Raw genomic sequence first — 13,365 nt, 5'->3', positions numbered from 1 at the left:
TCGCCTTCAAACGGATGTTCTTAGGCTACCCAGAGGATACTTAGTCAAAGACCGGAAGGCGTGAGCTGCTTGAGCCAGATGTAAAAGAATCGTTTCTGGCCACTCCCAAGTGAGTGGCGATCAGAGAACTTTCCTCACTTGCGTRAACTTCTACACATGACTCCATCCTCCACAGAGTTTTTCAAATTAAAGAAACGAATTAAAGTTAACTAATAATCCCCTGCTTGTTAATATTGGAAAATCGAAGTTAATTAAACAAAAATTGAAATCACTTTTATATAACTTAGCCGGGTGTTTTATTTCAATAAGTGAAAGTGGTAAGTGTCGCAAAGATCAAAATGAAGTGGGCATCTACTCAAACACTGCTATTTTAGTCACAGTTCGTGATCGCTTGCCAGTCAAACACATTCGGATTCGGAGAAGGCTTATTTCAACATTCCAATCGCCGACGAAGATCGAAAGAAGGCAGCCATAATCCCACCATTTGAGCTGTCAAAGTTATGACCTTCGGATTATGCAACGCAGCGCACATAATTTAACGATTCATGGATCAGGTATTATTCGGCTTGGACTTCGGTTTCTGCTACATCGACGACATTTGCATCGCATCGAAGAAAAAGAAGAGCATTTTCAACATCTTCGCATAGTTTTGGAACAGTTGCGCGAACACAGTTTGAAAATCAACGTCGCCAAATGCGAATTCGCTAAGGAAGAGGTGATATTTTTGGGTCATCGCGTTAGTAAAGCCGACATTCAACCATCAACCATGAAAATAGACATCGCAAATTGTGCAAAGCCAAGAAACTTCATAAGTTCCTCSGAATGATTAATTTTTATCGCGATTTTATTCCAAATGCAGCTCAAACTCAAAGCCAACTACGCGTTCTTATCAAAGGCAACAAGAAAATTTACCAATCGCCAGCTGTTTGGAGCGAAGACGTCGAAAGAGCTTTCGAAGAATGTAAGCAAGCATTGCTCGATGCAGTTACGTTAGCATATCCATTGCCAAACGCTAAACTGGCACTTCACGTTGCCATTAGTAATTTTTCGGTCGGAGCAGCTCTTCATCAAATCAATGAAGAGAAATTTGAGAAACTCGGATTTTATTCAAAACCATTAGCCATTTAGCAATCAGTCAAACATTTTAAACACATGATTAAAGGTAGGCGTTGCACAATTGTAGCCAATCATAAACATTTGGATTTCATCGGTAAGTACACCTCTATTACATCGAGAGATTAGCACGCATTTTGAGGAGTTGACTGAGAGTCAGAAAATGGACCAAGCATTGATTGATTTTTTGAAGAGCATCACGTCAACATTGAAACTAAAATTAGTTAATATCCCTAATGCAACCAAAGCCATTGTTTGCGACGTTACAACGAAACATGTACGACCATTCATAACGTTTCGTCAACAAGTATTCAACTCTGTTCGCAACATGGCTCATCCCAGCAAAAAATCAACAATAAAAATGACCAGCGAGCGCTTTGTTTGGCCCTACATGAAAAAGGACATTACCGAAATGGTACAAAATTTTATTTCATGCCAAAAATCCAAATTTGCGTAACACAAGAGACAACAAGTAGACGCTTCGAATGGATTCACATCGATTTGGTCGAACTATTGCAAGTTTCAAATCGTTATCGCTATTATCTTACTTACATCGATAGATACACTCGTTTACCAATCGATATTCCAATTGAAGACATTCACGCCGATACCGTCGCCAAGGCCTCAACCAACAGTTGGATGACTTTCTACGGTGTGCCAGCTTAAATCAACACAGATCAAGGCAAGCAATTCGAAGCAAAACTACTCAACGAATTAAAGCGTATATTTGGAAAAAAACACCTTCGTTCAAGTCTACGACATTTGCAAGCCAACACACACTGATTCGCCTGGATCATAGTAGGAGGACAAAGGTCAATGTAAACAATCAAATAATTGACAGTACTCTGTTTTTAACAACCCTTCATATGTCACAATTTTAAGTAAGATTTGCGCAAATTTCCTAATACGGTTAACTATAACCAGTTTAATCGAAGTCATACGGTGTTTTCATTTTTATATTTTCAATTTAAATAATATATACAATGCAAATAGTGATTTAACAAGGTTGGCAGAGAAAAACGCGACTGTTGATGAAATGGAGTTTATTTTAGAAGGTATATACATATGTATATTTTATGCAATCTAATACTTGGTTTGCGTTCAGCTAATACGTTGTACTGGGTTTTGGAAACTCATATAAAAATGCGTGTGTTCTTTTTATTTTCAAGTTTTTAACGTATGCAACTTTTTTTATCCACATATATCCAAGCTAATGTTTGAATATTGTATAACGGCAACTTTAAACTATACAATGACCTTTGATCGAGTACCACATCTTTCCCCCATACTTTTTAACTATTTTTTTCCAGATCGAGTTTGCTCTATATTAAAAATGGAGTTATTTGAAGAATGGCGAAAATGTAAAATAGAGCGAAATTCTCAGTTAGTGGACTATGTTTTGACAAAATTTAGTGCTAAAGTGTAACGCCTGATACATAAAAAGATATAAAATTAAAAATTTGGAGTGTTTCGTCAAAATTTTCCAAAAAATGGACTGAAGCAAACATGATGATTGAACGTTTTTAAATGGTTTTATTTAGCTCACCCCGTTTGTTTTACTTATTATTTATTCTTGAGTCAAATTTAGTAATTCAAATTTCACCCTCTTCCTGTCAACCGATTAATCTGAAATTTTGTGTTCACTTTGGATTTCGGTGACAATACAATTATGTTTATTCATTATCATTATAAATTCAAGATGGCCGCCGCTACAAAATGGCGAATAACGTAGGTTTTATCAATCCCATCAATATGGGTATCAAATAAAAGGGCTCAACAAGCAGAATACAATATACTATATAAAAAATTTAAATCCAAGCGGCCGCCATGTTACAAAATGGCGGATTATCAATCCGATCAATATGGGTATCAAATGAAAGGTCTCAAGAAGTAGAATACAATTTTGAAATCTTAGATGGCTAATGATCAGCCCCCGATGGGGATAGAGGGGAAAGCCTCAGGTGTGAACTAACTCGCAAATTAATTTTTATCCCCCCCAATATCGACGTTTCAAAGGGATTAGTAAATGGCGCTATAGGCTACATCAACGAAATCGTTTGGCCTCAATTTCGTCGAACTCAGATGTATGCAGCAGATGTACCTTCCGTCCGAATTGATTTCGCAAGAGACAGAGTACATGTTATACACCCGAAAGCCATACAGTTTCCAGCTAAGTACAATTACGGAACGGCTGAAAGAAGAATGTTGCCTTTAATACTGTCATGGGCTTCTACAATACATAAAATGCAGGGCAGCACTGTGGATCACGCAGTCATATACTTAGGTGCGAAACTGTTTGAAGAAGGTCAAGCCCACGTGGGTCTTAGTAGAGTAAGATCTTTGAAGGGACTACGTGTAGAGAAGTTGGACTGCAATAAACTAACGGGCAAGAAACCTTGCAATAATGAAGCACTAAATGAATTAAACAGAATGCGAAATAAAATCTAAAAACTATAAAATAAGAATAGGTAAAAAAAAACTTTTTAAGTTAAACGGTTTTATGTTAAACATACATACATTGAAATGTTTAAGATAAATGTACTAAATACCAAAAAATAATAAAATAGACACAGTCGTGGGAATTATAAACATATACATAGACTAGACTAAAATAAACCCGTGAGGCACGTCAATTGAAGCGTTAATTGAAGCGCAAAGTGAAGTTTTCAAAGAAAATATGATATACATATCTTCTAAAGCGTCATTCACACTAATAAGCAAATGGGGATGTGACGGAAGCTCCGGCCATAGCGCTTATAAGCAGAAATTTGAGAACTGCGATGCTACTGATGAGTACGTGTTTGTTTTCGCTATTGTTCCATTGAGATTGAGTGATAAAGTATTTTATGGCAAAATCCGCGGCCTTCGTCCACACCCTACTGTCGCCCAATTAAGCTTATTTTTTCAAAGGACAATTGATTTTACTACATCAGAAACTAACAAGGKTTTGGAAGAAGTATCTCAACTTTGGAAGAAGTATCTCAACTTCTTCCAACACTTTGTGATAATCGCGATTCTCAAAGTTCGGTAAAACATAATCTTTTACTTACAATTTCAGACGGAAAAGTATGTAATGCTTTGACTGGCACACTTTCTTCACAAAAATGTTACATCTGTGGTGCTACTCCCAAACTGATGAATGGCGAATTAAAAGAGGTAGTGGCTAAAAAAGAGCATTACAGTTGTGTTTTGTCTATTTTGCACGCCTGGATTCGTTCCTTTTAATGTGTGGCAAGCTAAAAGCGATATAGAAAAGGCTAGTGTAAAATAGCATTCGGAAGAAGTAAGGCAAAAGTTTAAAAATCAGAATGCACTTATGGTTAGTAGACACACCGAAACCTGGATATGGGAACTCTAATGATGGAAATACGGCCCGCAGGTTCTTTATGAATTCGGAACCGGCTACGATATTAATTGCAAAACATTCGAAAATCTTTGTTCCAAAACCATGACCCTTTATCTTGATTTATATTCGTGGTACCATATGCCAGTCACCGTGCACAAAATCATGGTACATATCCTTCAATATCAAAAGTATCACATCAGGTAACATGTGATCATGACAATAATGATTCTCTAGTATCTGATTCAGATAAATCTAACAGTGATGATAAGTCATTCAATGAGTAATGATATAGTAGTATTAAACATTGTGTTGTTGTGTGTTATTGTTAGGTCTGTTGGTAAAAAATCCTTTACTAATAATCGCGGTTTTCATTAGTTGAAATGTAATGGACTTATGTATTAGTTTTTGTCCCCCGAGCTTGTATTAAACGATACACTGCGCAACGGCATGATCGAAAGTTTTCATCGAATCATGAAATAAGCTTACAAATGTCAAAACAACGAACGCTGGACCAAAACACTGCCATTGATCATCTTTGCCCTTCACGAATTGATGTGGAAAATTCAACCCGTTCCAGGGTCGAATCACGCTAACAACAGGGTATTCGTTCAAAAGGATTTGCAAATTTGCGCACACGTTTTCGTGAAAGATCATGATGTTCGACCACCTCTTAAAACACCATACGACGGTTCAAACGAAGTGTTCAGACAAACAACAAGAAATTTKAAATTCTTGTGAAAGGTCGCAAATTTGGCGTTAGCATAGATAGAGTCAAAACATCGTTTTTACCAATCGACGAGCCACCATCACCAGTAGCAAAAGCAATCATATCAACAGACACGAGTATTAACGTCAAGAAAAAATAAAACCAACTACACTCAAACCCAAAGTGAACAACCGAAGTCAACGAGAATCGGAAGAACCGTAAACACACCTAAACGATACGATTCCTTCACCGACAATAAGTTATCAATTTTTCCGTGACTAATAATTAAGTCATAATAAACGTTCAATAAATATTGCCGGGATCGCGGTTAATATAAAAATATTGAACGTGTAGCCAGCGTCTTAGAGTCTGATGATAGCTTTTTTTCATTTTTGATATCTCATCTCTAGGAGTTGAATTTACCATCAGAAGCCATAAATAATTTGTACGAAACACATTTCTCAAAATTCTCGCGTTATGAAAATTGCAAATGCATAGCTGTATGGATAACCTATAATCCACAAATGTGTGTTTATATCATTCACCGACACCTACAACAGAAAAAGTCTAAACCGGTTCTAACAACTAAAAAGAACGATGAGAGACAGGTCTTCGTCTTCACCGTCCTCACCAATTTGCATCTTCAGCCCGTCCAGGAGTTTCCCTTCCTGCTCATTGGGGAACTCTTGTCGATTTCTTTCAACCACAGCGGCAGTCACAACCTGCACAGCTGAGTGGGTGTCGTTGGGGGACGAGTGCTGCTCTCCTTCAACCACAACAGCAGACGCACTCTGCACAACTGAGGGACTAGCGCTGCTCTCCTTCAGCCACAGCGGTACACGCAACCTGAACAGCTGAGTTCCAAGTTGCATTGTTGCGATACCGATTCCGAATTTATACAATATCGACAATGCAACCYTACTGTTTTGTTTCAATTTGCTTTGTATCAACTTTGAMATTTTGTGACAATTGTCAGAGAACGTATAATATAGAGAAGGTTCAACTACGAACAAGCGTATGAACTGTCAAAAGCCGTGAATTTTGGAAATTGGATTTCACCACTTTTGGCTCGGCAGGAGAAACTTTAACAGAAGTGAACAGAGCTGAGAACTCAATGAGAATTATGCTCTGAAATATAAATTTCTTTTACAGGCGCCTGTTGGCCTTTTGGCTTATATTTCTATACGTTTACATGCTATCCTATCAATTGATATGAATATGATTTTGCGAATTTTTGTGAATTCATGCAAAATTGATAACATTACTTTAATTTATGCAATTTTAAAAGCAATATTTGTAGTTAATGGGCATATTAAATATTTCTTATCTTTGATAATTTAATATAATTTCATATGTGATATATTATCATAAAAAAAACTTAATATATTACAACAAATATATATATATAACTCAGACCTTTTATCATTTAAAACTTTCATACGCATCTATCCTGCAGATATGTACATATGTCAGTACTAATCAAGTTATTATCATTTCTCAGTAATATAAAAAGCGCGCGCTTCTCTATATTTACGTACACACATGTGTATGTATGTGCGTATGACATTCTCACACAAATTACATATGCGTACGCATGTAAATCAAAAAATACAAACATTCTTCTGAAAAAACAACAATAGTCTCAAAAAGCATCATACATACTTACAATATTGCTGGTATTGTCACTGGCGAAGCGAATGAAATTTTAGGCGAATTTCGCTATTTCGAATTGCGAGTAGCGAGCGCACAGTAAATTCGCCACTTCGTGGGGAAATAACTAGCGGAAATGAATATTTGGTATTGCCACTTGCGAATTTATAAAATTCGCTTCGCCGTAGCTGTCAAAATTTGGCGAACGTTTATTCTATTCGACTACTAATTGAAAATGGAGAAAACGTTAGTAAAATTTTGAAAATTTATTTATTGTATTTCATTAATTAAAAATTTATTTATTTTTAGAATAAAACGAACAACTCAAAGGCAATTTGAGACAATGGTGCAATTGATGGAAAGAAATCCGGACTTAGCCAGAGGATTGGCACCGTTTGGCTCTACAAAAAAGAATAGAATGGAGTTGTGGGAGGGTATTGCTTCAGAATTGAACAATATCGGGCCTCCAATACGTAGTGGCAGCGAATGGAATAAGGTAAGAATAAACAATTTTGATTGCATATATGTACATATCTGTATTAATTTGTGTATTTCTTAGGTTTGGTTGGACTACAAGCTAAAACTAAAACGGAAAATTGCAGATAACCGTAAAGAGATTGCAGCCACAGGTGGAATAGGGTGGTCATACACCCAACGCAGTGTAACGCCTTTGGAGCAGGCCGTGGACGAGTTGCTCAGTTTGCAGCAGGCAGTGAATCCAAGCGGAGCCGCCTTTGGAAGCACTGCACCTACACCTGCACCTGCACCTGCACCTACACCTGCATATGTAGAAGAGGAACATCTGTAAGATGTCGAGGTTCAGCCTGAACAGGCTGCAAATATTAGCATTTCGACTAGGCAGGCACCTACAAGAGTGGAGGAGCGCGAAAATTTGCGTATGAAGGCTTTGGAAAAGCAAGCGGACACGCAAGAAAGCCTTGTTGGTATCATGAAAAACATTCATTCGGTGTGTAATGAAATTTCTAGGTACACCAGAAAAATTTATGAATTAAAAAAAGAAAAATTAGTCCTTTATAAAATGAAAGAAGGAAGAAAATATTGAAAAAAATAGGCGGCATAAGGAAAAAATTKAAATAAAACTAAAAGAATTAGAATTAAAAAAACTTAAATACTCAAAATAAAAAAAAACGTATTTTCCGTATATTCAAAATTAATTTCATTTATTTTATTGTAGTTATGTTACATATATGTACATATATTTTACATATATTTTAGGGATGCAACTAAGCTATGACAATGCATTCGCAATTTGTCTTCGGCGATGATCTGCTGCTGTTCCACTGAAGTTTCCTTCAACTGGTTCCAGTGGTACTACTACATCAACAAAAGTTTCTTCTTCAGGATTACAAACATTTACAATAATAGTTGCTTTACTAGGAGGATATCGTAGTTTACGTTCACCTAGTATACATCGAAAACGGCATTTCAGCACTCCAATCGTCCTTTCAACTACGTTCCTTTGCATGTTTCTTATTAAAATTTCATTCCACTGTTCCTGCCAAAGCGTTTCGGAAAGGCGTCCATAGATACTCGTGTAGTGGATAACCAGAATCACCTAAAGTATATTTAATGTTAGTATTTATGTATGTACATACACATATAAATTGTAGTTACCTAAGTAAATCGAATTGTGATCTCCTCTTTGGTATGTTTGCTCCAGATATGTTTTTAATGCGCTATTGTTCCACACAAATGAGTCGTGGCTAGATCCTCCATATCTCGCATCAACACATCGTATAACCATATCCTGATCGCATGCCTGATTAAAAATAATTTTTTAATACGAAATAATAATAAGTAATAATTTATTTATTTAGTTGCTACTTACAATCATCGCATTTATGCTGTAAAATCCTTTTCTATTCATATATAAGTGCTTGTTCTCACATGGAGCAATAATTGCAACATGGGTTCCATCAACGCAACCAACCACATTTGGAATTCCAGATCTGATGAAAAATTTCCTTCTTGTTGTTCGTTTCTGCTCTTCAGTTATGTCTGTTTTGATCCAGACATTGCACAGAGTGGATTCCAATATTGGAAGCATTTCCTTAAAAATCAACGAAACAGTGGGCTGCGCAATACCTAGTTGGAAATCGTTTCCCACTGTTTGCTGATAGCTCCCATGAGCCAAAAACCTGAGAACGCAGCACAATTTCAACATTGGCGATATTGACGATAGATTAGTCGGCCATTTTTCCTTTATGCTGTCTAGCACATACATAAATGCATCCTTACTTAACCGAAAGTTTTCTTTAAATCTGTTAATAAAAACTTATGTGACGTGATATTTGTTTATGCACTTTTATAACAATAGATATTTACAACACTGAAGAAAGTTCCATGGGATTAGAGTGATCTCTGATGAACCGTCGCTGCCTAAGTAATTTCGTTGCTGTCCTTTCAACATAACTGTCTTCAAAATATAAATCTACGTTGTTAAAAATTTTTATTCACTTTTTTAAAATCACGGTAAAATTTCAAAACACACAACGAATAAGCAAATAATAAAATTTCCAAACAATAACAATAATACGTCAAATATGTCAATTTCGGATGAACTCGTGTGACATTTCTCAATTATTTTAGTATGGCAACAAAAAAGTTGAGCGAATGTGTTCATTCGCCAGTCACAATATGAACATGGCGTATTTTCGCCTAAAACATTCGACTCGCCAATGTATTCGCTTCGCCAGTGACAATACCAGCATATGAGTACACATGTTAATATGTGGGTATGACATTCCCACRTAAGCAATGCATACGCAACATACATACTTATATGCGTTCACATGTGAATATGTCACCAGCAAAATTATAAATATTGTTCTACAAAAACAACAATCGTTTGAAAAGGTATCAGAAACCAATATGGCAGTCAAAATTTATAGTAAATTACACAACAACAAAAGTTTCATTCATGAACGCAAACGTACTTTCAAAAAGCTTATTCGAATCCTCAAGAAATGTTTCAAGGAAAATATTCAATATTCCTCTGATTCATGTGTGCAGTCTGGCTAAGTAGTACTATGCTTAAATGAAAATCAAATCCCTCCCTCATCACTCTTAGCCTATATTATATATTGCTGCATGTCACGGTTTGTTTTTTGAAATACCTAGAAATTACTGTTTTAAGTACGACTTATTTAAGTATCCGCAGTCGTTTATGTACCATATTATATTTTTATTTTTAACTAACTATAAATATCTGTATCTTTGATTGTGGCACATAACCAGGATTGACTGTATTTGTAAAGGAGTGAAAAATATTTTGTAATGCTGACATATTTTTACGCAGCTGCGTCGATATGTATGCAAGTTTACGCCTAAACATATGTACATATTTACGCCGGTTTGTAGGCAAAGCTGTAAAGCGGCAAGGGAAGCGGTATCGGTACAGCTCCGATTTTCTACCATTGASTTTTTGACAAAGTTTGGTTGTCCGTGACAACGGAGTTTTTGTATGAAACAATGTGTGTATATATTTACATACAGTTATGTCGAGACAAATTTACACACATAATTTGAATGATTCTTTCAAATTTGTTTACATGAACACAAAATTGCATACATATGTGAATATGTGAGCATTATGCGTATGGTTTTTTAAAATCTGTTTACAAGTACACATAATTATATGCATATGACTTAAGATTTTATTAAAAATTCAAATGCCCAAAGTAAATAAATATATATGTATATAAACATATATAACTTAAAAACATATATTAATTATAATTATATTAAATAAATATGTATTTAAGTCATAATTGAAATATGACTTAATTATACATTTCAACTGATTTAATGGAATTAATCATTAAATGGATCAAATTGCACTTGTGTACATACATATGTTTGGGCATTGTAAATATACGAATCTGTAAGCGTACATTGAAATTAGCATCACTTTTCTCATTTAACAATGAAAATGCTCAATTCTGCTATTTTCGACCTCCTCATGTTAAATATTGGTGAAATCCGCTAATAATATTTTTGTGGTGAAATCCACTAATAGAAAACTCAACCCTTCAAAAAAGAGGAACGCTTTGACAATCGGCAAACCCTGAACCTTCTCTATATTATACGTTCTCTGCAATTGTTTTCAAAACAACCAACAGCTGTGGCCGCAGCAACTCCCGATAATCATTAAAAATCATTTGAAAAACAAGAGAAAAAAGTAAAAAGCGGCATTGCTTGGATTGTTCAATGGAAAAAAACTTTGAGCATCACAAAAAATAGAGATGCGCCCTATGCTCATTGTATGCGCATCTAATACGCATAAAAATTTATCGGTACTCGATGCTTTGCATATCGTAAACAGTTTGATTTTAAGGAATCGTATACTTCGTACTAATGCAAAGCAACATGCAACTTGGAACTCAGCCTTGGTTGCATTGCTGGTTTCAAGCTTACCATACTGAACTGGAAGTTCAGCTAAAACATCTGCTGCCGGATGAATTTATAGGACTCTTCGTCAACCGTAATGTTGAGAATCTATCCTGTTTTCTCCACGCTGCTCGCGACCACCTTCCACGCCGAAAAACTTAAGACCTCGTTCTGATTTTTGACTGAACCAATCGCGAAATCGTACAGTTTGTCTGCGCTCAGTGGAAGGAATACTGTCAAGCTATGCAGTGGCGGAATGTCTAAGCGCACAGGACTAGACCTTACCAACCCTCCAGTTTCGGAGTGGTCTTCACTAGCCAGGTCCTTTGAAGTAGATTCCATTAAAAGAGTCGGTGTAACCGTCGCCCATGAAAATCGCATTCACTATCCACTCCTTTTAAGGCCTCCGAGTAACTCTATTGTACCGTTCCTGCCGACGGCGGATTTTGGGTGGAGGGTCTTCCTCCGATCCCCGATGGCTGGCTCTCCTTCTCCTAATACTAGATATACCAAACCACTCAAAATGCCTGTTTTCGGTATTTCAACTTAAAATTCTTACTATGTGTAATTTTTTTTTTTTCGTAATGATATCATGATTTTTCTAGTTATAGCTAAAGAATTAATTTTATAAAGTTATTATTATATGTATACTGTAAGTATTTAAAAGTAAATAAAGGCTGGAAACCCTATTAAACACTTCTTTTTTTAAGTCATTTTTACTATTTTGGTWTAAATAGGTATACTTCAATGGCTGGTTAACGTATATGCCGACAAAAAAGGAATGCGTGAGAAGCTGGTCGACAGGGGTAATGCTCGAAAATTTCACCTCAAAGATAAGACGAGTAACATAAGGTTTCAAGGTCGGAGCATACTCTTTTAGAACCCCCAGAAGTGATCTAGTGACTGATATTTCGAGCATACTGAAGTTATCGAGATAACACTTCTTCAGCATACTGATCGTAAAAGTGCAAAATCTGGATATGACGAACTTGATTCCCCAATCGATGACGATAGAATTGATGTTCCATTGCCCAACTATGATGAAGTTCGAATAGAAATTACCCGCCTGAAGATTAACAAACTGGTAGGAATGGATTGATTGCCGGCCGATGTGGTCAAATATGGCAGCGAAGGACAAGGTGCATAAAAGCGGACCTAAAATTCTGTGAAAAAGGCCCTGAAATTAGCCCTTTATAATATTGCATATAAGTTTCAATCATTATTAATATGACTTTAACCATTGTTATCATATAATTGACCAAATATTCATCGTACGCCATATCGTGGATAAATCCAATGAAAAGACATATTACCCTTTTGTCGATTTTAAACCTACCTTCGACAGCAGAGACAAGAGTTGCCTCTAAACCGCCATGTCGGAATTTGGTATATCCGCGAAAGCAATACGTACACTGTCGTATTTGAAAACTTAAAAAAAAAAAATAAACAAATTAACAAACAAAAGTTAAGACTGGGTTTCTTCCTATCGTGTAACTTCTTCAATTTCTTTCTGGAGAAAATAGCACTGCAGAACTAAATAGAGAAGATACAATCATTAGGCTAGGTTTCTTCCTGTGTAACTTCTTCAATTCATTTCTGGAGAAAATAGAACTGCAGAACTAAACAGAGAAGATACAATCTTCTACAATCGGCTGATGTACGCCGATGATATTGATATTTTTGGCCTCAAAAACCGCGGCGTTAATTCTGTTGATTGATTGACCGTTGAGCACTGGCAGCAGCATTGGCATATACGACGAGATTTACATAGTTCATTGAGTCAAGAGACAGTTGCTAAGTTAGCAAACTCATGTTGCCGGATAGATAAGAACACGCCAGTTTTGAAAGTGTTATAATTAAAGCGCAGAAATTTCATTTCGGATGTCAATTAAAACAATAGTGATTTGGAACTGGCTTCAAGAATCTGTCACCATTCTTCAATGATGAGCATTCCGTAAACGTAGAATTAGCTTTTCTAATTCTATAATAAATGGAACTTTAGTTGCGACAATGGTCACTTGTGTTTTTGTTTATAACTGGGAAATAACTGGCGCCCGAACAAAGTGAATAGTAAAACTACTGTTCAAGAGTTCTTCTTTTTTTCAGTACCAATGAAAACTAAACGACAGTTCAAGAATTA

General features: G+C 36.1%; 2 protein-coding genes across 2 annotated transcripts; one reads left to right on the top strand and one right to left on the bottom strand.

Annotated features, from left to right (window-relative positions):
- Positions 1-6,570: 6,570 nt before the first annotated feature.
- LOC108978380 lies at positions 6,571-7,886 on the top strand. Its single transcript, XM_018948632.1, has 3 exons — positions 6,571-7,061; positions 7,125-7,311; positions 7,375-7,886. Exons 1-3 carry the CDS (start codon positions 7,051-7,053, stop codon positions 7,621-7,623), a joined length of 447 nt encoding a protein of 148 aa, XP_018804177.1. The 5' UTR covers positions 6,571-7,050; the 3' UTR covers positions 7,624-7,886.
- Positions 7,887-8,020: 134 nt separating this feature from the next.
- On the bottom strand, positions 8,021-9,305 carry LOC108978379 (putative nuclease HARBI1). The gene is made up of 4 exons (XM_018948631.1): positions 9,162-9,305; positions 8,665-9,097; positions 8,451-8,595; positions 8,021-8,391 (listed from the first exon to the last, which is right to left on the bottom strand). The coding sequence occupies exons 1-4, from the start codon at positions 9,179-9,181 to the stop codon at positions 8,318-8,320; spliced, it is 672 nt and encodes a 223-aa protein (XP_018804176.1). The 5' UTR covers positions 9,182-9,305; the 3' UTR covers positions 8,021-8,317.
- Positions 9,306-13,365: the final 4,060 nt, after the last annotated feature.

This window comes from Bactrocera latifrons, unplaced genomic scaffold (genome assembly GCF_001853355.1).
Source record: "Bactrocera latifrons isolate USDA-ARS-PBARC rearing strain unplaced genomic scaffold, ASM185335v1 scaffold_1202, whole genome shotgun sequence".
Classification (NCBI taxonomy): domain Eukaryota; kingdom Metazoa; phylum Arthropoda; class Insecta; order Diptera; family Tephritidae; genus Bactrocera; species Bactrocera latifrons.
Note: the sequence above shows the minus strand (reverse complement) of the source record. Positions and strands in the feature narration are given on the sequence as shown.